At 39.1% G+C, this 26,593-nt stretch overlaps 1 protein-coding gene across 2 annotated transcripts in view; it reads right to left on the minus strand.

Moving 5' to 3' along the window:
- ATXN7L1 (ataxin 7-like 1) overlaps positions 1–26,593 on the minus strand; it is a 40,554-nt gene that overhangs the window by 3,135 nt on the left and 10,826 nt on the right. For both annotated transcript variants that reach the window (XM_010146342.1, XM_010146343.1), the window contains 7 exons: positions 21,754–22,037; positions 16,779–16,861; positions 15,694–15,950; positions 13,163–13,355; positions 10,643–10,764; positions 6,536–7,493; positions 2,449–2,523 (listed from right to left, as the gene is read on the minus strand). In XM_010146342.1, coding sequence (XP_010144644.1) covers positions 2,449–2,523; positions 6,536–7,493; positions 10,643–10,764; positions 13,163–13,355; positions 15,694–15,950; positions 16,779–16,861; positions 21,754–22,037 — 1,972 coding nt within the window. The remainder of the gene's footprint in view (positions 1–2,448; positions 2,524–6,535; positions 7,494–10,642; positions 10,765–13,162; positions 13,356–15,693; positions 15,951–16,778; positions 16,862–21,753; positions 22,038–26,593) is intronic.

Here is a 26,593-nt window from a genome sequence, read left to right on the forward strand (position 1 = left end):
TAGGGAAAATTAATTTTTTTTTTATTAAAGCAACCGTAGTTGGAAAACCAGGCATGCTTTCACACATACAAGCCCCTGTTCAGGTCTCAAAATATATGGAATTGGTAATAATTCATCTGAGTTTAACCTGACTGAGTGTAACACGATGGGAAAGCGCAGACAGTCCCACAACAGTTATCCTCACAGCCACTAGTCCCCAACAGGAGAACCTGAGAGTACAGAGTACTTCAACAAATGTACCAAATGACCAGAAGAAACTACTTGTGTGGAAGCAAAACAGCTGCAGGGCACTTTATCTCACAACTGAGTGATGAGACACAGCCAGTGACTGGTGGCAGGGGGCTTTCTCAGCACTGCTGCAGGTCCTCTCAGCTCCAGCTGGACACTTTGGAAGGCGAGCGGGGAAGCTGCTTTCTCAGTAGCATTTCACACAGGCCCACACCAGACTGGGTTTACAGCCTGCCGCACTTCCCCAAACACCTCAATCTCACCCCCTGTTGGGTTAAGGGCCCCTCTCCCTTCTTTTGAGAAACCACCATCTTCTCCTCCCTTCTAGCTCCCCCTCTGCACCAGCTGACAACCCCAACAGGCTGCCTGACCAGGTGACACAGTGGCAGCAGTCCAGAGTCACTGCTCTCTACACACGTTTACCCTGAGGGCTGCAGTTCTGCTTCAAACCGCATTGTTCAGAGTCTGTTGTTCTGACTTGTATTCACGAAAACTTGCCTGATTTTTCCAACTACAGTCCCCAGTGTACAGCAGAGATGGTCTCTGCCTACAGACCTTACTTCCCTTCGACTCCTTCATCATCCCGGTTATGACAATGCTAACATCAAACCCAGGAGGCCTCAGGTTCCCCCAGTAATAGCCTTACTGACACAGCATATACTTGCAGATCCACTTACTGTTACCCAATTACCTTTACAAAGAAATGGTATTTGTATTCTGAGCTCTATATTCAACTACCAAACTGACGGAAACATATTTGTAACACTAAAGAGTTTGAGGGGCTTAAAACAAGCACACAGTTCTATTTTTTATACAGTTACAGAATCATGCAGCTGAAATGCTCAGCGATAGCCTCTGTTTACATAAAGCTGCCACAAAATTTATGTTTTGTACTGTTAGGTTTTCCCTCTGGGATCTAGGCAACAGATCGCACCAAGCTCTGCTCCTTGGGTAGTGTGTATTTATGCTAACACAGGAGCAGCAGGTCAAAGCAAAGACCGTTCTGCACTTCAGAACGGCTTTATCCCCTGTTTGTTACGGGCAGCTGGATGACAGCGTCTCACACAGGAGAACACACCAGTCCCTGGAAGTATGAAGAAACTTTCCACTTTTTTCCCTTCAAAGTAGTTCTTCCATACGTATACAGCTTTGCATTCAGCACCAAGAGAAAAAACAGTAATTTACCATTTGGCAGTTCATCTCAAGATGTGAGTGATTCAGAGTATTTTTAATGGGGACAGAGTCACGGGTTATCATTACTACAATCATTACTATTCTTTTGCTGTGTCTACACAGCAGAAACGAAGCAGCACAGCCCTTCGGAATAACTACTCCTGTGTAATTTAGCCAGAATACGTAACAGAATTTTGACTGTACAGAAAAATCCGCCACAATTTTTGTTTACTTGTGACTACACTTTGCTGAGATGGGAAACTTTTTCATATTGAGGATCTTGATAATGAATTCTTGATAAACTACTCAACTTGGAGAGTCAAACGGCAGGGGCCATATAAAAAAAACCAACTAGTCTATCAGTCCTCCAGAGAGGTGAGGGCTCGATCACAGGTCAAGCACCCGTCCTCACAAAAAATCTGAGTTACAGAATTTATTATAATAATTGTTACAGTTATCTGACCAGTAGTTTGTGTGATAAACAGGCGTGGTGGGAGCACAAAGAATTTCTCTAAGAAGAACTCAGATTATCTTAGTCTAGTTATGCTTCCAGGTAAGTTTCTCTGAACACTCAAGTGCCTGGTCTTCTCTGTCCTGTTTCTGTCCTCCCTCTGCTGCTTTCACTTCTGGCCTATTTTTAACTGCTGTCCTTCCTATACCAGTCTCAGGACTCTGCTGTGCCATCTCGCTCAGCAGGGGAAGTTGGATAGAAAAACCACACCAGCTTAGCTGGATCCTGAGCAGACAGCTTCTGCTGCTGCTGCGTTTGTATCACCAAAGCAACAGCCAGTAAGCAGCAGATAAGCCAACCCGAGGCATGTTACAGGTGGTAAGAAACAAGCAGAAAACTTGCTAATCATAAATCTCGGAGGGGAAAATAGCTGGAAAAAAATTAAGTGAGAGGAGAAATCTAATACTAGTTCACCAAAAGACAGCTTGCATAAAGAACTGTTTTCATAAAGAAATTGTATTTTAAAATTTCACAGTATAAAATATTACAAACCATTTACAGACTACTTAAGTACACTTTTTTTTAAAGCAACTTACTTGTCTGTTGTGTACTGGGTTTGATGTACTCGAAGGACTGGATTGTGACAAAGCTACACTGCTATTTTTCCCAATCTGAAAGACATTAATTGAGCAGTGTTGAGAGGCATATTTGTCAGTTGAATGCAGGTGCTTGTAACGGCCTTCCCGTTCCTGTGTAAAGTGGTGCTAATTGCTTTGCATTTGGAACACAGGTATTTTGCTATTGCAAAAGATACACTTCAGATAGAATCATAATTATCTCTCAGAGCCTGAAGACTTTAAAGGAACTCTGATAAGGCACATAAATACTATTACGGGTCAGAAAACAACATAAAAAACAGTGCAAGAAGGAATATAGATTGTAACCCCCCACCTCTCTAGACCAAAATACTAATTTCTCAAGTTACTGGAGTCACTTAGTGCAGCTAGTCAGCAAAACTGAGTGAGCACAGAGCACTCGAGGTCACAGACTCCTCCCCAAGGGGACCTTCCACACTCCTGTAGAGTTTAAAGCAAGTGGCCGAGCACTGTAGCATGCCATAGAGAGTCCGCATTTATTACTGCTCAATAAAGCAAATATTGACCAGAAAAGCTGAACTCCAAAGGTTTAAATCTGCAACTGTATGAATTTACTGCATCAGAGAATTTTATTGTGAATGAGTGCAAACCGACAGTAGCACACACACACATAATTTTAAAAGTACGTAGTTAAAATATTGCAATATTCAATCTGCCTATTTCAGTGCTTGAGATTACAGCACTCTGCAAGAACAGTCTGTCTTAGTTTTTCCTACAACTATCCATAAACATTGTGCAGATATTTCCGTTGCAATACAAACGGGGAAGCAGCTGTTGAGCCAGAGGAATAGTTACTTCCTCAGGTGTTACATCTGATAAAAATAACCATGGACACCTGCCTACAAATAGCAGATGACTGGAGTTTGAGTAGTTTTTCATAAGGTCCACAGACTTAAAAGTAATAGCATTTTTAATCATTTGATGGAGATGTAGCAAAGACCTGGCTTCTAAACAATGACAAATGCAGTTGCAAGTTTCTTACTGAACAGAAGGGACCGTGGCACTGGCTAGCAGAGTTTTCACCAACATCCCCTTTCTCCTTCCCTTCTGCCACATCATTTGTTGTTTTGCCCTCTCACATATACAGCGAAAGGTAACCTTTGTCTCCTGCTCCGTGTCTGCGCTTTCTCACACAGCAACTGTTTAAAACAGTGTTCTCTGTTCACGTTCTATCCAGAAGAAATGTTTAATGTTTTTATTTACAGCCAGCTCTGAAGGCAGCTCCCGCGATGCACAAAGATTAAAAGGGTAGGGGCTCTGCCTGTCCTCTCCCCTTTAGCTTGTTGGTTTGCATGCTGTTCCGCTGTTCTCTAGGTAGCAGTGTGCTTTTCTTCCACCTTGACTAAAGATACACAACCTTGTAAAGTCTTTCCTAGGCATTCAGAATGTCATGGCACACCTGCAAACCTTTCTTCTCTACATCCACCACTGTGACATCCATAAAACGCTTCCATAATGAAATACAGGTACATCTGTTAAATGGAGAAATAGTTTCTTGGCAATGAGCTCGCTGAGACCCTGCACTCATGAGAGGGAGTATCACACCTCTCCAGCCTTTCATTCACGCCGTGCTCCTGAGACTAGCAGACTCACTCTCTACGTAAGACAAAGCAAGAAGCAGCACAGCCTGCAGCCCCGTGCTCGGCTTCGAGCTGCTTTACCACCCTGCCTTCATTCAGAGCTGGAAGGGCAGCGCCTCACCACAGAAGCGTAATTCAGACAGACGGAGCAGTTACGGCACTCAGAGAAAATAAGAAAGGGAGATTCCCAGTTGTGTAGGGTCTTTAGTGACATGAACACCATTTCAAAAGGATTTGGTTGAAGCCAAGACTCAAATCCTTTTTTTTAACCCCTCTGTTAAAGTATACTTCAAAACCCAATGGTTAACATTTTCAGTTATCATATATCCAGGCCAGCTTTGAACTACATTAGGGAAAAAAAACACCCTCAAAACTGAGCCTATCACCAGTGATTTTTTTCCCCCCATGTTCTTACTCTGTTAATTTAATTTGCACTATTACATCACGGAACCGGAGCAAGATTTTAAGTAATAGTTTGGGGGGTTTTTGTTTTTGTTTGTTGTTTTTTTTTTTTTTTTTTTTTTTTTTTTTTTTTTAGAATTTTTACTGTGATTGCCTTTCTAGAACACCAGTCAAAACAGCACAGCTTAAAAGTGATTTCAAGTATTGTATTCTCCAGAGCTTTAATATTCACACGTAAAGTACGTAGTATTATTAGACCCATATGCTTACGTGGGTACGAATTATTTATTTAGGAAATGTCTATTTTGCATTGCATATAATTCAGAATCCTTGTCACAAAGACAATTAGCTGCCAGCCAGACATCTGGAAATACAATCAACCTCCCTATTCTAATCACTAGTGTAGCTCCAAAGACCAGCAGTGTAAGAGGAAAGTGTTACCAGCTTTTACCTATGCACACACGTGTATACATGCATGTATACATCTGTATGCACCTGTACACGTATATAAAAACATTGTTTAAAAATCTGTGTATCATTACATATATTTAACCTTTTACTTAAGAAAAAAATTAGCATGAATTACATATTTACAAATATTTAGAAAAATCCTTTGATTGATTCTTTGGGGTTATTTACTTGCATTACTGTGCAACATGCTGAAATACATGACAAAATGGAACAGGAACGTCCCACAGGAACAGATTTAATCATTAGAGGAGTCAGAATTTTAACTCAGAACCTCCTGCATGTATCTCTATGACTTCCTCAGACTGCAGTAGCTACGGATGCAGTCCATGTGCTGTGAAAAGAAGATACAATCCATTTCCTACCACCAATGTTTGTACCAAAGAACCAATTTGTACTTACTTTTTCTTCCCATTTGAGATTGTAATATCTCAGGGCAATTTAATCTTTTGGGGCATACGCGTATTTAAAAAACCAGGTGTGTGACAGAATGAAGAATTTACAGCACCCTCCACTGCCTCCAGTGGCTTAAAGATTACTTCTGACGGCAGGACACATTTAAAATCCTTCCACTCCCAATCCTGCCCACGCAATAGCTATGGATTGCCTCGCCCAAGATCTTGCGAATAAAATGGAATTTTGAAATGGAGAGGGCAATCTCCTTTGGAAATGAGAGTTTCACTAACAAAAAAAATTCCTGAGCTACCCTCTCTGGATTTTCTGAGTATTCTGTTTTCTATGGTTCTGTCTTACAGATGCCACAGCCAAGGTTTGTTTTCTGTGACTGCACAGCACTGGCCACGGTGGCAGAATGAAACAGTCGATCATTATAAAGATCATATCGGTCATTGCCTCACCAAATTTTATTTCACAAACACTCTTGTCCTTATGTAGCATCACTGAAAGAGAAGTCAGTCAAAGCTCTACTGCTGGTGACAATGAAGCAAGTGTTCAACCTTATCTGTTGCATCAACCTCAATATTCTGAGCATGTGCACACTAAAAGAGTTAACTAAATGCCCACTAAAGGTCATCTGGTTAAGATCTTAATTTCTTACTTTCTCTAGTTTCAAACAGGGAACGGCATCTGACTCCCCCCAGGGGAAAGATAGATGTTACCGTTTTACATAGAAGCAATGAGGAGACTCACGTAACATTAAGAAATGAATCAGCAACAAGTTTGGGAAAAGAAACAAACAGAAATGCTGACTTTTGTCCTCCTGTTTTAATGACACCATTTATTTCAGAGAGATGAGAATTAAGATAAAAAATTAATTTCTAAAAATTATTTATCCATCCTGGACATTCAATTTTACTTTCAGACATACAAATGGCTACTTTATTAATTGAATTAAAAAATTTCATAAAAATATTTTAAGAAAGTAGTTTTTTTTTTAACTCTAGAAACATCTATGATCAGTACAAAACAAATACAAATGTTTCTGTATTAACCTAGAAAGTAAGTTGTGTGATAAAAAACAATCTGAAGCAAACACAGTATTTTCTTTTCAGACTGCATGAAATATTTCAAGTAAGTCAGACAGGACCTGCAAAGAAACAACTGGAAGAGTCCCTTACCTGCCGAGAGATGGAGCTGCTTGTAGGATCTGGCACCGCAGAAATAAGGTTGGCAGTGCTCTTTCTATGAACACTATTCATACCAGGCATTTTAGTGATTTTACAGGCTTTGCTACTAGAACTAGAGTTTTTACGTTTTTTTCCTTCTGATTTGTCAAAAGAAAGGGGTAGAGAAGACACTGCATTATGTGCTCCCAGGGAATGGTCCCCTGAGTGGTGCACAAGAGAAGATACAGACAGGTTAGAAGAGTCAATACTGCTTACTACCATGCTCATGTGTTTCACTGAGTCTGTTGAACTACTTGACAATGAAGTCCGTCCTGAGGGCTCCGATTTGGCACTGAGTGGGCTTGTTCCGTTATTTGTATTGTGCACAGACATGCTGTTATAGGAAGATGTAGCCTGATAGGAGTTCAAAGTTGAACTGGGGTTCAGGACACAGTTCTTTTTGTGGGACCCTGAAAATGAAGAGGAGGAAGATGTCTGCAAAGATAACGAGGACGATGATGACGACGATGATGATGATGACTGCGGCTTTTTCTTTTTGTTACTTGAAGACTCATCACTCCGAGATGACAGGTCTTTCACTTTTGAGGATTTGCTGGTTTTTGTTTTGGATGGCTTGTGGGATGGGGAGGGGATGACTGCTGGCACAGGTGACACAGCTGATGGCGCCTTAAAAGTTGAGTCCATGATACTTAGGCTTGCAGCCACGTGAGGAAAAGCTGTAGTGTGTGACACAATGGAATTTGTATCTGACGTTGTCACAAAGGCTGCATTGGATAACATGGCTGATGTCATTATGTAAGAAGAAGAAGTGATCCTTGAACTGATAGGTGTTGAAGGAATATACACCGCACTGGGGTTGCTGAAAGGCTGTAAGACTGATGCTGGAAAAGGCGTGGAGACATGTGCTGCTGGAGAAGGCATGGGACTATCTGCCGCAGGAGGAATTTTCCTAAATAGAGAAGAAAAAATAAAAAGAAAAGAGAAAGAGATTTAGATATATAAAAAAATTCCATCTGAACAATGCAGATAAGAAATAATATCTGGGAAGGACCAACTTATTAAAAAAGGCAAACCTAATTCATTCTGATTTTGATTCCTATCCTACCAATCACATATATTTTAATATTCACAGTTCTAAAGCAGCTCTGCATTCTACAACAGCTTAAAAATGCTTTTACCTGATTTCCCCCCCGCTTCTTAAACTTGAAAATCCATTATGAGGTTCTTCGGGATTTAATACAAATAACAAAACCCAAAACATGTGTTTTAATATTGTAAAGATTCAGAAAAGTTGGATTATGAAGTATATTTTCCTAAAAATTAATTTTGGGATGAGGCACATTAAATCTGTGAAGGCAGTGGAGACCTAACAGAAGATGATGAGGTAAAGAACTATGCAGTGTAATTTTCCCTATTCTGTCACGGCACACAAGCCCTGAACTGTGTAACTCAGCTGAACCAGCACCGAGCTCCAGTTCAGCACAAGTGCCCCATGTAGCAATTAAGTGCGTAGTTTTACAATTTAATTGCTTTATTACCAATTTAATTTCCTCTATTCCTTTCTCATTTTACTAAACAATTAAGAAATGCAAATAAAATGCCTGATGGTGGGAGGTATAAACATGCTCGTCACTATGTTTCATTCACTGCATGTGTTTTGCTTGGCAGTTCAAGCCGTGGAACAGTTTCGGTATCAGCCTAAACTCACAGGTTAGATTTGAAGAGGGTGGCAAACGAGACAGTTTGGGGGTCATGAAGCACTTCATCACTGAGCTTAAAGAGGAAAGGAGGAAAGCTCATCTCTTTCCAGATGCAGGGCTATTCCCAACTGCTCATTTGAGAGCTGGTTAGACAGGATTAACTAGGTAAATTATTGCTGAATTTCACCGATACTGAAAAATTAACAAAATCTTAAACAATACTTGATAAGCTTTATAACTAGTTGCACACTATTCTGAGAGTGAAATCTAATAAAATTACCGGTGAAATTAGTAGAATGTATTCAAATTCCTTTCTGTTCAGCCACCATGTTCTATTGTTTTATCTAGTTTATTGTTAGCAAAGAACCAGACTTTCATAATGTCCCTTGGAAAATTATCATGTGAACTTTTTTCATTATTTAGACTAAAATATAATTCACAGTTTAATCCTATTTCTCTTTGTTAAGAAGCTGTACATCACCATAACCCTGCTCTTGTTATCCTCGCTACTGACACCTTTTCAGCTTTTAAAGGCTTATTCTTGCTCTCAAAGAAGTATGATAAAAGAGCAGCACCGGGTGTGCTGCTTTATCATAAATCAAATCCTAATTACAAGTGTTCTCTCCTGGTACTTGTCCCGTGGAGACTGTCAGACACAACTCTGTTTATGGCACAATTACATAAAGGATTACATCCAGTCCACGCTGCCAGAAATGAGGAAGTCCTACTGCCTGGCCACGCAAACAAAGCTGCTTATCAGATCCGTCCCTCAGTTTATTTTTAAAGAAGGGCCAATAATTCTTACTCGCCTCTGTAAAGTCCTTTGAGAACAACGGATAAAAAGTACTATGTAAATGTTGTTATTGTTCTCAAAATCTGGCCTTGCATCCCTTTACCCTCCGTCCCAGCCAGACGAGCCACAGCTACAGAGCTGCACTAGCACTGGGTGTAAAGACAGCTTTACACTTAGCCTTGCTTGGGGAAGACAGGAAGGTACCCAGCGAGGTTGAGGACAAGCAGAAGAATACGACAGGGGTTAAGCACTGCAAGCTTCCCTTGTTATCCAGACAAGAACGGATGGAATTCATTAAAATATTAGAGATTGCTTAAACAGCTAGACCTTGGGAAAACATTTACAACTGGATTTAGCGAGAGCAGGATGAGGTCTGTTTATTGCTTGTATCATGTAACTACTGTAGAGCTTATTTGTGTTTTTTGTGATTGTAGCGGTACTAGTGACATGTTTTCTCAGATGCTCGAGTATCTTTTCTCCTGAGAAACAAAGCCAATAGATAATAAGCTTTAACCTTTCTACTTAAGCAAAACAAATTAGTTTTATTAGTGGAAGGCAACAGACACTAGTTGACAACCAAATTTACCAAGTAGAAGAGAGGAACCCTTTGCAGTTCAAGCGTGATCTGTCTCTAAACAGACATGAAACTGGCCCTTTTATGGCAAACCCAACTATTTCCAAACTATGACTCCCAGCACAGCAGCACTGTTATCACCAAGTCACTGGGTTAGTCAGACAAGCCAAGCTTTAGTGTTTCAAAAATATATTTAAATAAAGAGCAAACCTTGTTTATCTAATGTCTGGCATCCAATGAATATAACACAGTCCTGATAATAAATAGTGACATGAAACACTGTACTTTAGTGTCATCACATTGGAATAATGCATATTCTGTACCAGAATACCCCCCTAAAAATCACTCCTATCTGCAGATGCCATGGGCTTTTCTATTTTTAATTTTTTTTATAAGAATTAGCATCTTTTTTAGAAGTGCAGTCCATTTTAATGTATCTGTGTAGCCAAAGCCTATGATGCTTAGAACCTGCATAAGCGACACAGAGGTGCTTCAATAGTGAAGTGGCAATCAGAGTTTTAAGACTCCAAACCCAGCGCCGGCAGTATGGACCAAAAAACTATCATATTCCATCTTACACGCAGGCAAATGTATGCTGAGTTCCTCATCTTATGACACCTGAGTCTTAACAGAGTGAAGTCTGAATGGGTGATATAGGTGCATGATACAGGTATAAAGATCTGGGCAAAATCTAACCTGTGTGTTATAAAACAATACCGTAACATATCTCCAAACCCAGAAAATATTGAGCTTTAATGCTTTTAAGTTATGTTAATGGAACTACTCCTCCCCAGATTCAGAGGGGCTAAAAAATAGAAGTCCTAAATTTGCCAGGAATTTACATCAGAATAGGCGATTGTTCTGTTGTGCCGCATATTCCTTAGGAGAGAATAGGAAAATTTCTGTTTATATTACTGCTATGCCTTAATACAGAGGAAATTATACAAACGCTTCCCATGGAGTGTTTAATTTAGAAGTTTTATGGAATTAAAAATATTAAACTACCCACCAAGTGTAAAAATCTCACTTACTTCCACATCTGTGAGTTCAAGTGTTTTTCTACCATGGAGTTCAGTGCGAATCGAAAATGGTCCCATCTTCTGTCAAAGACATAGTAACCTCTTCCCATTAAGCGACTGCCATATGAACAGAACTGAAAGAAAAGATATTTCAATGTTGTTTATAAAAAAGTATTTCTACATTATAAAATAATTATAATTTATAGATCAAGGAACACCTTTGTAGTTTGTATCATGCACGTAAAACACCTTTAAAAAGTTAGTTTTCGCTATCTGCAGCATAAATACTTTTTGCATGATATACGAAATTTGTACATGATTTGCAGCGTACTGTAAAGCGCACGTCATACTTCTTTAACAAGTCAGTTCACTATCAGGTACCTGTGGGTGACAGGGAAATCCTGTAACAGCTGAAGTACTGTTAAGGAAGCCGTTTGGGCTAATGATACTCTTACTGCCTCAGAAAGACAGCTACACCATTCCGTGCACATGAGATCTCGTAATCGTGTAACTGGATTAAAAATATAAGTGAAGAGGAAAAAGGTGCAGCAAGAGCATCTTTAGTATCTATTTCATACACAAACAAACCAGTGACATTTCAGAAAAATAGTAAATTATTGTCCATGGCACCTCTGCTACAACAGAACACCGGGTACACTCTTCACAGTGTATGAAAATCATCTAGAGGAGTGGTAAATATTTTGAGAATTCTGCAGAGCTCAGGAGTATTTCCTCTGGAGAACTTCCTGCAAAGTCCTGCTACACTGAAATGGTATGATCAGGATCTACCCTTTCTTCAGTTCAGTCTTACTGATCTCACATTACGTGAAAAACTGCTGCGACACCTATTTGTGGGAGAAAAACCTGTTATAAATCATCCTCAGAAAATAAGACAACTCTACATCATGCAGGGACCAAGTCACACAAATTCTGGCTGACAGCTACTGGTACAGTAGAAAAGCATCCATTTAAAGTACTTTCCAGCTTAATGGACAGTAAGCGGTGACTAACCGTTTATCTTAAGTTTGTTTCACAAGGTTAAACAGGTTAATTAAAACCACCACCTAAGTTGATAAACTAGCCTCACCTCCCAGTGACACAGATCAGTTACCACTAAGAGGCAGTTTAAGAAGCTACTGCCTTTTCCCTGTCAATTACTACCACCTTACTGGGAGAGAGACTGGGTAAAGAAAACAATCCACTTCAATATGAACTTTAGCAAGTTAGCATGAGCTGTGCTGAAGGTGATTCACTCTACCTGTTCTGACTTCACGCTGATGTGGACTAAGAACTATCAGTAACTGTTTCAGTTGAGAGATGCTAAGATGTCAGATGAGTCAGTGGGATTTGCCTTCAAACAGAGCTGGGATCCTAAATCAAAATGGCTATTGGCAGCCATCCCTCACTGATAACACCTGCACAACACCAGCTCCACTTAAGATCATTTTTTAAATCATGTGGACACACATGCATTGATTCTTTAGTTTTTAATTCATAAAGAAGCAGCTAGTAAAAATGAAGCACAATACAAGCGTACCAAGTAAGCACCACCTATCACAGCACTATATGGACTATAATAATTCTAATTCCTGCATAAGAACCAAATACAGAATTTCATCTGACAGCCATTTTATGTTCGGCTCACACTTCTTCCCGGTGTCTGGCAGTAACAAGTTCTCCTGTGCTCTAGGGAATACAGACAACGCTCCAGTTATCACAGTGTTCATTTTATTCTGCGTATCATACGGAAAACATGTAAGTAAAATCTTCATGAATTTTATTCCTTGGTTCAATTTGATAAGAACCAACTGCTTAGAAGTTTAGGAGTTCTCCCATTGCTTCTCGGTTTGTACAGTGTAAACAAATTTGCACTGCAGAGATAACGCCACAAGGCAGCTCTTACTACTTACACTAAAATTTCTCACTAACACGGGAGAAAGCCAAAACCAGCTGCCAGAGAGCACATACTTAAGCCACTGCCAGAGCGGATGGGCTATGCCGTGCTCTAGACTTTCCATTTTTAGATGAATGAAGCAACAGCTTACAAGTCCACACACACTCACATAAATGGTATTTTATTACTGCTCCAAACCAGACTACAAAAACCAGTGAAGCACTTCAATAGCCCTTCGCTGCTGTTTGATTTTCAGAGCTACAACCAAGCGTACAGTACAGTGTTGTAAGAACTATGACAACAGATTATCTGTTCCTGTCACATTTAAAACAATGACACCTTCCTCAGTTTAGCAGAAGTACTACTGCAGTCTATTGAGAGGAAAATCTAAAACTAGAATTCTGACTTTCTGCTGCTCATCTTGTCCTGCAACCCATTTGCCAAAAGTACTGATCAGTCCTCTCCTCCTGCCTCATCCGATCCATACCATTTTCTGTTAAATGTATCTGTTCTCTTTAGAATACAGTTTTCACCATGTAAGGGCCTCATTCCTTGCATTTTTACTAAATTACTTATATTTTCTCCTCTCTCTAATGACGTAAGAATAACGGCAAGTCATGCCAGAGACAGACACATACCCCAAGAGGTCTGGGATGGTGTCCAGAAAAATGACAGTCTAATTTCTCAGATTCTTCAGCTCCATCCGCTTCTCCTTCATCACTGGACAATCTGCTCGTTAAATCTCCTCCCATGGAAGGCAGTGGCAGTTCTGGTACGTACCCACTGTGGTTTGAAGAACTGTTGCTGTTTATGCTATTTGCAGATGATGGTCTAGAAGAAGAATATTCATTTAAATCATCAGTGTTCAAAGGCTCTGCAAACCCACCTGCCAGAGTATTGTGGTTAAACCCCAGCTGGCAACTAAGCACCAGCACACAGAGTCAAGCATCAAAGTAACTCATACCAGAGATGATCATCTAAAGAAGGACAGTAAGAGATACAGAAGAGCTGACGTTTGGTCTTGTCAGCAATGGGTTATCATCAAGTTCATGTCAGCAGAAGCACCTTTGTATTGCCTGAAATTTTAAACTTGCCATAAAGTTGAGTTTTAGATCTTGAGAGAGGCAAAGTATATTAAAAATGCAAACAAAAATCAGATATGTAAAGTGTTCTTACATGGCACCATTACTCTGCTACTTGACTTAGGGTCCAGCTAGGAAACTTTGTTTAGTACCAAATCCTATTGAAATTAGTGTACTAAATAGAGTAAGAGTGTTTAGCGGACACCCTCGACAGCTAGATTAGTAACTGAAGTAACTGGGAGGACCTCTCTTACAGCACGTAGGCTTTCTTTACCTTTGTCTAAAATCCAGTAAAACAAAGTGGGAATGCCTTTGCACCACAGAGCGCAATGGTGCCTTGCCTTTCAAAAGTAGCTTGGAAACAATTTCAATTAGAAGTGAGGACAGAAAAAAATTCTTAATTACAGTCTGTACAACCAAGTATAAATGTGGACCTTTGAGGCTGGAGGAGATGTCCACGTTGATGAACATCTGAAGAGGATCTTCTTCAATCTCATGGCTATCAGGGCACAGCAGCACTAAGACAGGTGCCCTCTTCTGAACTGAGCAGGGATTGCTTATCAATCCATCGGCTAGAAATAACTGATGCAGCTACTGCTGCAAGGGACAGATTGTGCAAGTGCTCCTCAGCCTTCGGGAAAAGTTGGCCAGGTCAAGCCAAGTCACCACTGGTGAAACCAGCAAGCTTAGCCTCAGCAGAGCAGGGAGCACTCTCCTAACCTCTCCCAGCAGCAGAGCTGCAGGCTTGCCGGCTCCCAGCAGAGAGGTAGCAAGGCTTCCCTCTGGTATGGCTGCCTGCAAAAACAGCCAGGATGACAGAACAGAGGCACTGCAGCGGAAACAGAAGCGTGGATTGTACAGACACAATGTGTGACTGCTAACATCCTCCTTCTCACGTACCACCACCTCTGCAATTTCTTCAGCTGACTCTCGCTGACTCGCATTCCCGTTTTGCTTCTTTGACTGGAACACTTACTAAAAACAACATCTGCCTGTCCCTCTGTGCCCTCCCTATTTAAGGACTGTGTAAGGTCACTCATTCTACCAGAATTACGCAGTCTTCTCACCAATTTATCTACGAATGTTCTTTCACTGTCCTTTGACTCAAACCCTGTAAGGCCCACCTCTGCCCTTGTACAAATAAAATTTCTTTATGGCTTGATGAACACACAGGAAACATTGAAAATGGTTGTCTCTGTAAGACTTGAGATAGCAAGTACAACAAATATCTCTCTGAAATAGGGACCATCTTAGCACAAAAGCCCCAAAACAGGTACTCGATCCTTACCAAGGCTTCTGCAAAGAAATATGAAACCAAATAAACATGAACAAAACCAACTAGTTTAGCTCTATCTACTCCAACCAAAACTAGTACCAAAAAAGCACCCCAAATAAACAAAACAGATGGGAAGTTTACCAGAGAACCATTAGAATCCCTTAGATCCAATACCTCATACTAGTTTTTCTAAAGGGATGTCTTCAGAAGTTTGCGTTGTCTTTCTGAAAGCTGTTTTTGTCCTTTCTCAGAAAAATCTTCAAAATGAGGAAAGACATGCTATGGCCAGTTTCAAATCAATAGTTTTAAGAACTAGCAGCTTGCATTGCCATTTACACTAAATTGCACCTTTTTTTTTACATGACATTGTATCGATGTAATCGGTGAAGTATTTGCTGTGAAAAGTTCCACATAAATGTGCAGAACTTAATCACTGATACCTACCCTGATTCACGTAAATATTTTATTCCCGAATGTGACAGAATGACTTGAATGTAAACTTTCCTAATTATGATTGTCCATTTCAGTCAAAAAAATGCAGTTAGTCTGAGATTCTGAGCCGAGGGCAGACACCACTCCTTACCTCACTGCCAATTGCACCACAGGATGCGTACCATGGACAGATTTTAATTAATACAAGCACAGCCTATCTTCTACTGCGAGCAGAAACTCTTACATTAATATGTCTTATCATGCAGTAGCCTAAAGAAGTACGGAATGTTTATAACATATAACATAAGCTGTATGAAAGACTAAGTAATTTCTTAGAGCATCTTCAGAATGTAACGTTCCACGCTGAAGAATTGCTTACCTTGGAAGTACAGAATTTGGTAGTCTAGATTTTGCAGGAGATGTTACTTTAGATTCTTGCCCAGAGTTCACTGAAGATCCTGACAGAGAGTCTTGTGCTGGTGTGGGCTGGCTCTGGTAGCTTTCCCTTGCAGATGGTGGATGCTCTTTGTCTTTTGCAACTTCTTTTTCCCTGGATCGAGCTTTGTGTTCAGCTAGAAGGATGTCAAACTGTTTTTTACGGCCTGGAACTGCTCGTCGATGATTAAGTGAATGAGTCTAAAAATAGGGTGGTTAAAAAGCATTTGTGTGTGCATGACATTGTTTATGAGTCCTCTATACTTCCGATACACCACAATTCTAAAAGATAAAATCTACTTCAAACAACTTTAGCCACAGTTATGGAAATAAAGCTGTTATTCCACATTATCTTTGATAACTTATGAAGTAAGTTATTTAGAAATGCCAAAACCAAGGCTAAAATTACTTCTTTTTTTTCATATAATAGTCTATTGACCTACCTTTTCCAAGACAGGAAGTATAATTCCAATAATTTAAAAATATTAAGAACTAACATCACTGTAGCTCTTAACTTACAATGAAAAACTAGACTGAAAAATGTGAATACATTTTGAAGCTAATTTAACTGATCATCACTACTGACAGGCAGCACATACACATACAAATGTTCATTATAAATGTCTTACATTGCTGCTATTTTTTGACGCGAGACTTACTACGATCACAAGGGCAGCCTCCAAGTAATTTATTATAAAAAATTCATCTTAATTTTTCACTAAATATATTGTTGCACACATGAACCAGAAAAGGAGTGTTAAAAGTAACACTTGTGCTTCTGCATGAAACCTTAATGCTTGTTGCATAACAAAATGACAAGGAAAAAAAAAATCTTTTTAGAAACATCGGTGGAATAATGCAGATGCTCTGATTCAAAGAAACAGAATTACTCAAAAGTATTACCTGAGGACAGCGTCTGAATACCATACCCATTGTCTGTAAGACAGGAGCAGGTATGACCTCTCAAACTACTTGGTAGGATTTAAACTATAACAAAGCATCTGATATTTTATCTTCTAAGAAAAATACCTTGCAGGTGAGCGATCTTGTGCAAGGTTTCTTTGTTTCAGGATCCAGTACTCCACAGTGTTTATTTGGGTCAAATTCTCTTTCTGTGTGATGGGTGGGTGGGTAGAGAAAGGAAAAAAAAATAGATTATTACAGAAATTTTAACCAGAGTAGCTCTTACCCTTGCCTGATAGAACTTAATTCAAACAGGCTCAACCTGAACCACTGATCCCAAACCCAGCACCCCGTAATAGCGCCACGTGCATCACTCAGAGCTGTGCATTTTTTTTGTCCCTACATGTTTCAAAGTATTTAGAGCAGGATTTCTGTCACAGGCTTCAAAGAAATAAGTGCTTACAGAGCTGTACTCAGCAGAGTGGCCCGAACATTGGACCAGCCAAACACCCACCAGTTCCATTCCCCCTCTGACGCTGGCTGCCTCCGAGGCCGTGCAGTACAGCTTTTGCAAATCCAGCTTCTGAGTTTGGCCAAGACATGTATAGACTAAATATCACAAGGGTGTTGAAGAACATTTCTTTGACACACTTGGAAACTCTGAAAAACAACCCGCAGTGTCTCAAAAATAAGTGCAAGATTACTAGTGGCTTCTAAAAACCAAAATTTATTTAATCTGTCCCCTCTATCTGTGTAAAAATAATGTGTATGTTAGTTCTCATTTCCCTAAGTGAAGGGAGGCAGTGAGTTTAAAGAATGCAGATTATGAAAAAAAAAAGGCATTACATGAGTTCTAGTCATGATCAACATTTAAAGTGCATTAATATTTAATATGCTGTATTTGCATGTTTAATTTTCATTAATATTTTAGTATTTATATACCACAGATCGCATCACCTCCTTTAGGTTATGTTAATATAATTTTAGGGTTTGCACTACAGAGCTGTAACAAAACAACAGACCTACACTTTTTAGTCTATGCCACCAAAAAAATTTGCCATTAACTTTATATATCCTGACATTGTTATGTTTTAACTGGCAGACTGGTTTGCTTCTGTTTGCTAGTGGAGTATGATCTGTTCACCAAAGCCTATTTTAACTATACAGTGGTGTTACATTCCGATACAATAAACATCCTGTACTCAAATATGACATTAAATCTGAGGATCTAAAAATCCTTTATAAATCAGTAAATCAGGACTAAGATGAAGGCAGCAATTTGCTGCTATGTTACAATGTTACGACAGCACCACAGCAAGTACAACAGCTGGAATACGAAATGTGAGGCCAAGTAGCCTACATTAGATGACAACTGTCATCCAGATACCACAATTATTAGCAGGTTTATGTATTCTGCTATATGGACTTAAAAATGATACAGTAAACATGAAATGGTGATACTGTTGACCTAATAGCAGAGACATACCGAAAAGTGAGCTTGGAAAAAAACAGTTGGGACTGAAATCTGTCACAAGTAGTTATAATTTCTGTGGCCTTTACAGCTCAACAGAAACAGACAAGTATCTGTGTATGACTAAATATAACAAACATTTTTTTCTATTTAATGGATGAAAACACAAGTTCGTCAACTAAAGGGGTTAGTATTCCTGGTTTGTGAGAGTATGATGTTCCTATCACAGTTTCTCCGAATCATCCGCCTAAAAACTTCAAAGCAAATTAAAAACCGAACTAAATAGACTACAAGGACTTAAAAGTATGATTTCAAATGAAAAATCCCAAGGGTAATCAAAAGGCTGAAAGTCACCAAGCAAGGACTGTTTTGGACCTTCAGGGAAGCATACTTCAAAAATTGAAAGTGCTCCCTTTGGGAGCACCCAGATTGCTGCTTGTCAGTATGAGTATCCCAACCTCGCCAGACTTGTAGGACTGATTACAACAAAGCCAGTTATCAGGAAAACATACAGAGGTAAAATCAACAGAGGGAATCACAGTCAGAAAAAGTGGAAGCCTCCGCCATCTACTGAACAACAGAATGCCATGCTTTCCCTGAGAAACAAAAAATACTGTTCAAACAGGGAACCACTTCTCCTGGCTAAAGCTTGTGCGGCTGTTCCAGAGAAATGAGCATCTAATAGGCAGCTACAGACGTGCCTGGCTTGGGCAACACATTAAATGAAGATTATCATCATCTTACCAATAACAAAATGCAGCTTTTGACTACCTCTGTTTCAGCAAACGTGTAGTGTGAGAACCCCTAGACTCCTGTGCACAGGTACAGCTTGAGAAAGCTGTTTCTCCAGAATGGATTCCACTTCCTCACGTTTGGTGGACAAAGTAAAAAGCATTCGTTGTAACCCCACCGGAAGAAGAGGAAGGGCCAAAACTGAATTGTCTCAAACTCCTGTTTGCAACACAACAGATATTCTTGGTCTAAACTGAGCATCTGCATTCTTTAACTTCACCCCAAAGAGAAAAAGAACTAAGGAAGATTTACGAAAAAAAAATTATTTTGCAGTTTGCTGCTAGGAAGCACTAATCCACTTGTGCTGGGCAGCTACAGGCTGCCTTTTGTGGTTCCCAAAGTGTTTCCTCTCTCTCACTATGGACAGTGTCTTGAAAAGAGAGCAGGTTCATTCACCACCCAAACAACCACCAGCTCTCAGCAAAGAAAAAACCTCACAAACTTCAGCCACAGTCATGGAATGGTGTGAGAGAGTGGAGGTTGCTAAAAAGGAAAGAAAACAGATGTAAACTGGCCAGACTTACTAAGCAGCTTCAAAAATTAACAGCTGTACCGCGACACAGCAGCAGACTGAGGGAAACCTAAGTTTCCTGGCCACTGCCTCATTCTTTCAATGTGAAATGAATTAAATTTATGAGATATCTAAAATAACCATCACATTGACCTTCCAAGATCTTTTTCTCAGCCTCTGCACAGCCCTGTATATAATGGAGAGGAATCCATCATAGTGTCACACAACCTGCAGGCAATTCATCTACAGTGCTTTCAGGACTCCTCCTGTTTGCATTATAGCTAAATTATGGCATTGCTGCATCAATACATGAGGCAAGAGAAGCAAGACTGAACAGATTCTGAATCTGATGATGACAGAGAAGCTTTCAGTATCAATTCTGTGGATTTGTTAACCATATAAAAGTCAACTAATGCTCAAACAGTCCTGTGCAGAAATTTCCACCAGGGAAACACTTCCTAGCCTGGAAGACACTGCAAGTGTCAGCTTAGAGACGGAACAGCAATGGAGTCACCTCCGCAGAAAAAGCAGGCAAGTTAAGGAAGAGCCTACAGAAATGATTGTCCTTTGTGAGCACATTTCAGGAAAGACTTCTACAAAATGTATGAGCATCACCTACAGCTCTGTGGTGATATGTGGTGACACAAGGAAAACAAGTATCTGAAATAGCATCAGTTTCAGTTACCCAGGTAGGAATTCAGATTGGATTAGCTAAATTAAGCATCTAAACTGTTATGGTAAATAACGGGTTAAAAGACATCAGTACTTTAAATTAACTGCAAAATATGTAGTGTTTTTATTAGAATAACAAATGGGATCTTAGCAAGTGAAATGTAAGGTTTAGAAGCCTAATCAGCTACTTTCCTGTAGTATTTTTCGTTTTGTGGAACGCTATAAATGAATGACGATTCTGTTTTCTCATACGCCACCTTTAACTAGTTAAGAAAGCAATCAGCGTTCTGGATCCTTGAAGGCAATGGCGTTGTTCCATACCCCACACAGCCCTAGCAAACACCTCACACTGGTCTGGAATCAAGCCAAGGTAGCAGTACCACAGGCTAACTGCCAAGTTTGAGAAAATGAAAAAAACCCAAACCTTACATTCTGTCAAAAAATAGGGCACACTCATTAACTGGAAATGAAAGCACTTATCTTGTACAACTCATACTTGGTTCATAACTAGCGCACATTTAGAAATCATGTGAACCAGCTTTCTGCCAGACTGACGATCTAACGTGGATCATGCTGCCACTAGTAAAATTAGCCTTTCAGTACACACAAGAAGTTCCTGCCTAAATCACAAAATGCTGCCAGCTGATTAATAGACCCTGTGCAGCTTCTGAAGCCATAACCTTGAGTCAGTTACTTTTTGGTTTAAAAAAAACAAAACCCAAACCCTGCCACCCCCACCCCCAACCCTCAAAACCCGAAAACACTTTGTTTTCTTTCATTCAGAACAGAAATACGTTTTTATGTTTTCAGCTTTAGGGGGAAAATTTTCTACTCACTGTCCAACGACTAGCATGGCTCATCTCCGGGGAACTCCATGGAAGAGAGTTCTTCCCCCGCAGTGGATAGCTAATTTTCTACCGGAGCTTCTGCCTTCCCACGATGGGGTGTGCTGTGCTTCAATGGCAGATTTACGCAGGGACCTACATCCTCAGCACTGCCCTGTCTAAGGCCATCCAAGGCATTTCCACATTTAATGTTGCTCCCTTGACCCCACTGTCCTGTGTTCCTGAGAAAAATCAAGATCCCCACACTACAAACACCTTCACTCCTTGTAGGAATCACAAGGGCAGAGGGCTGGTGGGGCTTATTACTTTTAAGACTCTCCAGCATTTCCTGTATCTTGTAACTTAGAACTTTCTAGTATCTAAAACCAAGAAAGCAGATTCTTTAAAAAGTCATGACTTGGTGAACATCCTGATGTCTTAAACCTCAACTATTCAACTTGATCATGACTATGCTAAAGTCACCCGAGAAGGCATGTTTTCTTTTGTTGTGAACAGACCCAAATTACATAACGGCCTGAGGAAACCTTCTGCTTTTCTGTTTTAATAAGCTTGCTCCTTAAAAATTTACATTTGGCCTGCTGACCAGTTGAGAAATTATTAAACACTCTAATTTCAAGCTAAACAGCATGTGTACTGTGAAAATATTTTGCACATGCTAAGAGTGTGAAAGCTTTTTTTTCCATATATGCAAACTGGCACCTTACAGTAAAAAAATCAAAATCAAAACCAATACATTACTTCTGAGCTACTACTTCTGAGCTAATGAAGAAAGACGGAGTACCTCAAAAGATGAACCACAACATCACTCACCTGAAAGTCTTTTGTAAGGCTTGTTACTGCTTTTAGTGCCATTTTGGTGTTTCTTGTCTATTGATGGAGCTACAATTCCTTTGCCGTTCAGAATCTTTTCTGGTGACGGTGGCACTGACTTGGATGTCAAACCAGATTTAACCAAATTTGGAGCAGGTATGGTTGATGAAGAGGCTGAGGAGGAGGTGATGGTGGTAGTGGTTGCAGAATTCATTTTAACATTGGCACCATCTGCCTTCACTAGGTTAGGAATTTTCTCTAGACTGACTACTGGAACAGGAACGCTGCAAAACCAAAGAAAAATTTTCAAGTTGTTTTTTTTGAACCAAAGATTTACAGTTACTTAATTCCCTTCCACAGATAAATAACATTTTGATGCAAGTGACATAGTAACATCAGACCAGACTAAAATGAAATACTTAGTACCATTATTGACTATTTTTCTTCAATCAAACGTTTACAAAACCAGGCATCTCTAAAGCCTGGCAATGTAGAGAATTCTGAAAACGAATCTTTGTGGTTGTTTTTTCAAGATCCAGTCCCCTGCTATTCATAAACAAAACAAGTCTTTGGTACTAAGCAAAACATACCCCTTTACATATATGGTCTCATGCCTTTAACAGAAGCACATCTCAGATATGTGTACACTGTACTAAACTCACCATGATAACGAAGAAGTTTGCTAACAATATTAACATTTTAAACAAACACAAAAATAATTCTTTTGCTCAGATGTGTCTGAATGACATACAAGTTCCGGAAACAAGGAGAAAAGAGATTTTAAGCATAGAAAACTTAACCGTGGTCCATTTAAAAATATTAAAATCCTTGATGAATTGAGCATTACTAAAATATATTTTTAATAAAATCTTATGACCTTAAAAAGAAAAATTCCCAATGTAATTATTAGCTTAGTTAGCCCTTTCCAGAATAAAGCTTGCAATAACTAGTCTTAAATTAAAAACCACCACAGCGTACTTGTGACACTGACAGATGTTATCTTCTCAATCTGGCAGCAAAAAAGATTGAGACAAGTGATTTTTTTCAATTCTAACACTATTCTAAAATTTCTGGCTCCTATCTGCATGAGGAAATATCCAGCAATGATAGCTGCTTTTTACCTCCCCAAAGACTCCAAAATTGGATGTCTGGTGACTACAATTAATATAGAATATGTAAATTATATATCCCTCCTTACAGAAACAAACCCAGAGAAAAAGTATTAATTAATTCTCTGAGCTTTAAGGCTCAGAGGTTTCATTGGAGGCCTCCATTGAAATCTCACTTGTTCAGTTTTTCCCATAAACTGCTCTGCCAAAGAGCTGACGATCTGCCTTGTGAGCAAATTCACGCACAGATCACGCAAAAATGACGATTTTCAGTCTATCATTCCACACTGAGCAAACAGAAGAAACACAAGTCACCTTAAACACAAATGCAATGGTGATGTTTAAAAAGCAAAACAAATTCCTCATCTAGGAGCATAAGAGTCTCCTAACTCTTAACTCTTCCTTTCTGAATCGCGCAGAGCTAAGCTAACCTCTGTAATTTTAATCCCCAGCATAAAGGTGACAGTCGAGGAGGCTATCCCGCACGGAAAAACTTCTTAAAACTTGGGGGATTTAAATCTGTTATTACCTTAAAGGTTTAACTTGGTGTACACGCTGAAGGGTACAATGAAATGTATTTTTAAAGTGTGTGGAATTACTCCTTAGCAGACTGTACTCAAAAGAGCAATCTGCTGCTTGCACATCACTGCTATAATTTGCACGGTAGTGTGGAGCTTCTACAAGGACAGTACTTGCATGACGGTGGTTAAACACACAACCGCCATCAAATCAGTACATATTCTGAGGTACGCCGGCATGTTGCAGTTCAGGTAAGCAGAGCTTCTTCTCAGAGACCCCACTGTCGTCAGTGGCCCGAGACAGGCAACCTTTGCCGGTCTGCATGTCCCTGCACAGTTTGGGGTTTCCTCCCACTCACAAATTTCACATAATTTCAGACTTTTGTATCCGAAAAATGGCACTTTTGCTGCAATTTTCCTGTAGAAAGAATGGTTAATGGGTAGAGTGTGTACAATCAGAAAAAGGTGACTTTAAGATGACATTCTCCATTTGGAAATGCTGGAAACAGGGTCCCAAGTCTTGACCTTTCCGGGCTACTACAAAACCTCTGTTTCTCCATAGCTGCTGAAGGTAAGCAGAAAATGCGGTGTGTGTGGCTAGAGTGGACTCTCCCACACTGAAAAGTCGTTATTTTTTGTTCTAAGGGTATTTTACCATAGAGAAATGCATGAACCTTGATAAAAACAATACACATATAAAACTAAAAAGAAGATTTAGATACCAAGACATATTCCAGAGCTCGAATTAAATTAAGTGAAACTTCCATATCCTGAGGTACCATAAATATAGCAGTCAGCCAGTCAGAATACAGATCTAACTGCAGTAAACTGTAGAGCACTGGCCAGTAACTAAGCAAAAAAAGGCAACTTACTAACAAAACCAGAATGCATGAAGTATTTCAATGAATGCAAACGTGAAGCTATGAAAGACAGGATGTGATCCTCTAGTGTTTTAAACTGCTCTGAATTTATTAAGTTAAATGACAGACAAAAATCATAACATCTCAGGGTAGGAATTAAATTATTTTTCTTTTAAACAGATGGCAATTAGATTTTCTGAAAACAGTAATCTTTTTCTCTAGATCAAGTAGTTTTAGTATATAAAAGCTATGTAAAAACATATGAACAAATCTTCATGCCTGTTTCAAAGATCGATCTTAATTCAAAGTACTGATACACAGTGAATTGATCAAGTGTATTATTTGGTCTACTAGTAAAATACCATTAACAAATATGAAAAAAAAATCTCCGTTTTGGAGTGCTCAGACCCTCAGATCCTAGGGCACATATGGATGGATCACTGCGATAATGAAAAAAGCCCAGGGGAACAAACATTTTAGCTTAGTTTTGTTACAGATCAACAAGTCAACCTTCGTTGTGGATTTCATTGGAGTGTGGAAGAAAAAGAAAATACTCCAACATCTGAAAACACACATTCTATAGGATTCCTGGCAGCTACAATAAATTATTTGAGAATTTAGAAGCTACAGATTATAATTTTGCCTTTTTCTTCTTTAAAGTGTAAGTAGTTACTGTATTCAACATTAAGGAACTCCGGTTTTATCTTAGCATAACGCATAAAGATGAATTGATTACCAAATTGCAAACTGGAAGCTGCACAAGACCAGCGGCCACAGTCAACTACTGAGAACTAAAAAGGTAAATACATTGCAAATGCTTACACTGGTATTAGGAGGTTAAAGATAGTTCTTTTACCAAACTGAGTTTTGTGACTGAAAATTGAAAATATTTTTTAGAAGTCAGAAAAGTAAGTAAGATTTAAAACTTTATTTTTTATTATATTTTAAAAAGAATTTTTGAATGAAAAGCCTCTAATCTTCAGATTTATTAAAGACACCTGCTGAAAGGGACAATTAGAAAAACAACATACAACAAACAAAAAACGAGGAAGGCACACAACAATAAGAAAAAAAATGAGAAAAATGGGAGTACAGATGACTGCCAATGTTAGGTGAGAAAAATCTGTATTCAGTAAAGACAAGTTTACTTTTTTGACAACAGAAATTCTAATAACAATAGTGGTATCTACCTAAAAGACAGAAAAAGTTGCTAGCGATGCAAAAGTGTCAGAGGCAGTCTACACGAGAAAGGAAGCACGGTAACGCTCTTCAATCAGATAAAAATATTTTCTCATTCCCTCAGTAAGTGTAAAGTGCCAGCTCAAAAATAATGATTATTTTCTTTTTTAAAAAATTGAAGCAAATTGGGATAACGTGGTCACGAGTTCCAAAGAGTTTGAGAGATATTGAGTGTCAGCATATTCATTTCTAACTGTATCCTGGAATATTTGGCAACTTAGAGAAGCTGCGTGCTGCTTTTGCATCCACACTGAAAACTCAAACCGGAGTGTCTTGGAAGAAATAATGGAAAAGCTCGTAAAAAGAAACTGATGAACAGTTAGTTCACATAGTTTTGCTGAAAATCAGACCTTGACAAAGAAACTTTGTTTCACTTCTTGGTAAGGTTATCAGTTAAGTTGACAAAGATAACTGTTTAAGAACAGTTTAAAAACGAATGTTAAACAACATAAAATTAAAACCTAGTTTTTCAGAGATTTATGAATCAGTAGGGGTGCTTGCTAGTGCAGCTTTCCAGCCACCAGTATGGAGCCTGACATGAATGAAACCTTCATTGGTCTTTAGAAATAAATATAAGATTCCTGGTGATAACAATTGCTAATTGAATCAGGATTGAGGGCAACTAACTAATGAAGAGACAAAGGCAGTTACAAAAAGTAGCATAGAGTGTCTGGTAAAGTTTGTTAATTCATAAATATCTTTTAATACAAGCAAATGTAAAGTTACACATGAAATTAGCTATTGAATCTGCAGCGAAATATGGGAAAAGATACTGCAAAACAGCAACAAAAATATTTAGTGGATAAGCAATATGAGCTTTTATTGTATTCTTGTGCTTATATTAAAAAAGGGATATGGCAAATTAGATTGAGGGAAATATTTAGTTTTGACAGGTCACAGGTTATTCTGATACTGGAATATGCAGTGTTGTATAACATACCACAATTATAGTATGCCACAACACTCCTCATACCTAAAGCTCCTTATTACCTCTGTTTTCCACTCTTCAGGCTTTGAAAAATTATTTTCTCCTCACTGTTATGTAATTTTGCTGGGGTTTTTTTTGTTATTCTTATCTATATTCATTCTAAGATCTCAGCCACTCATTCAACTC

This window comes from Buceros rhinoceros, unplaced genomic scaffold, assembly GCF_000710305.1.
Source record: "Buceros rhinoceros silvestris isolate BGI_N320 unplaced genomic scaffold, ASM71030v1 scaffold30722, whole genome shotgun sequence".
In the NCBI taxonomy this organism is placed as follows: Eukaryota; Metazoa; Chordata; class Aves; order Bucerotiformes; family Bucerotidae; genus Buceros; species Buceros rhinoceros.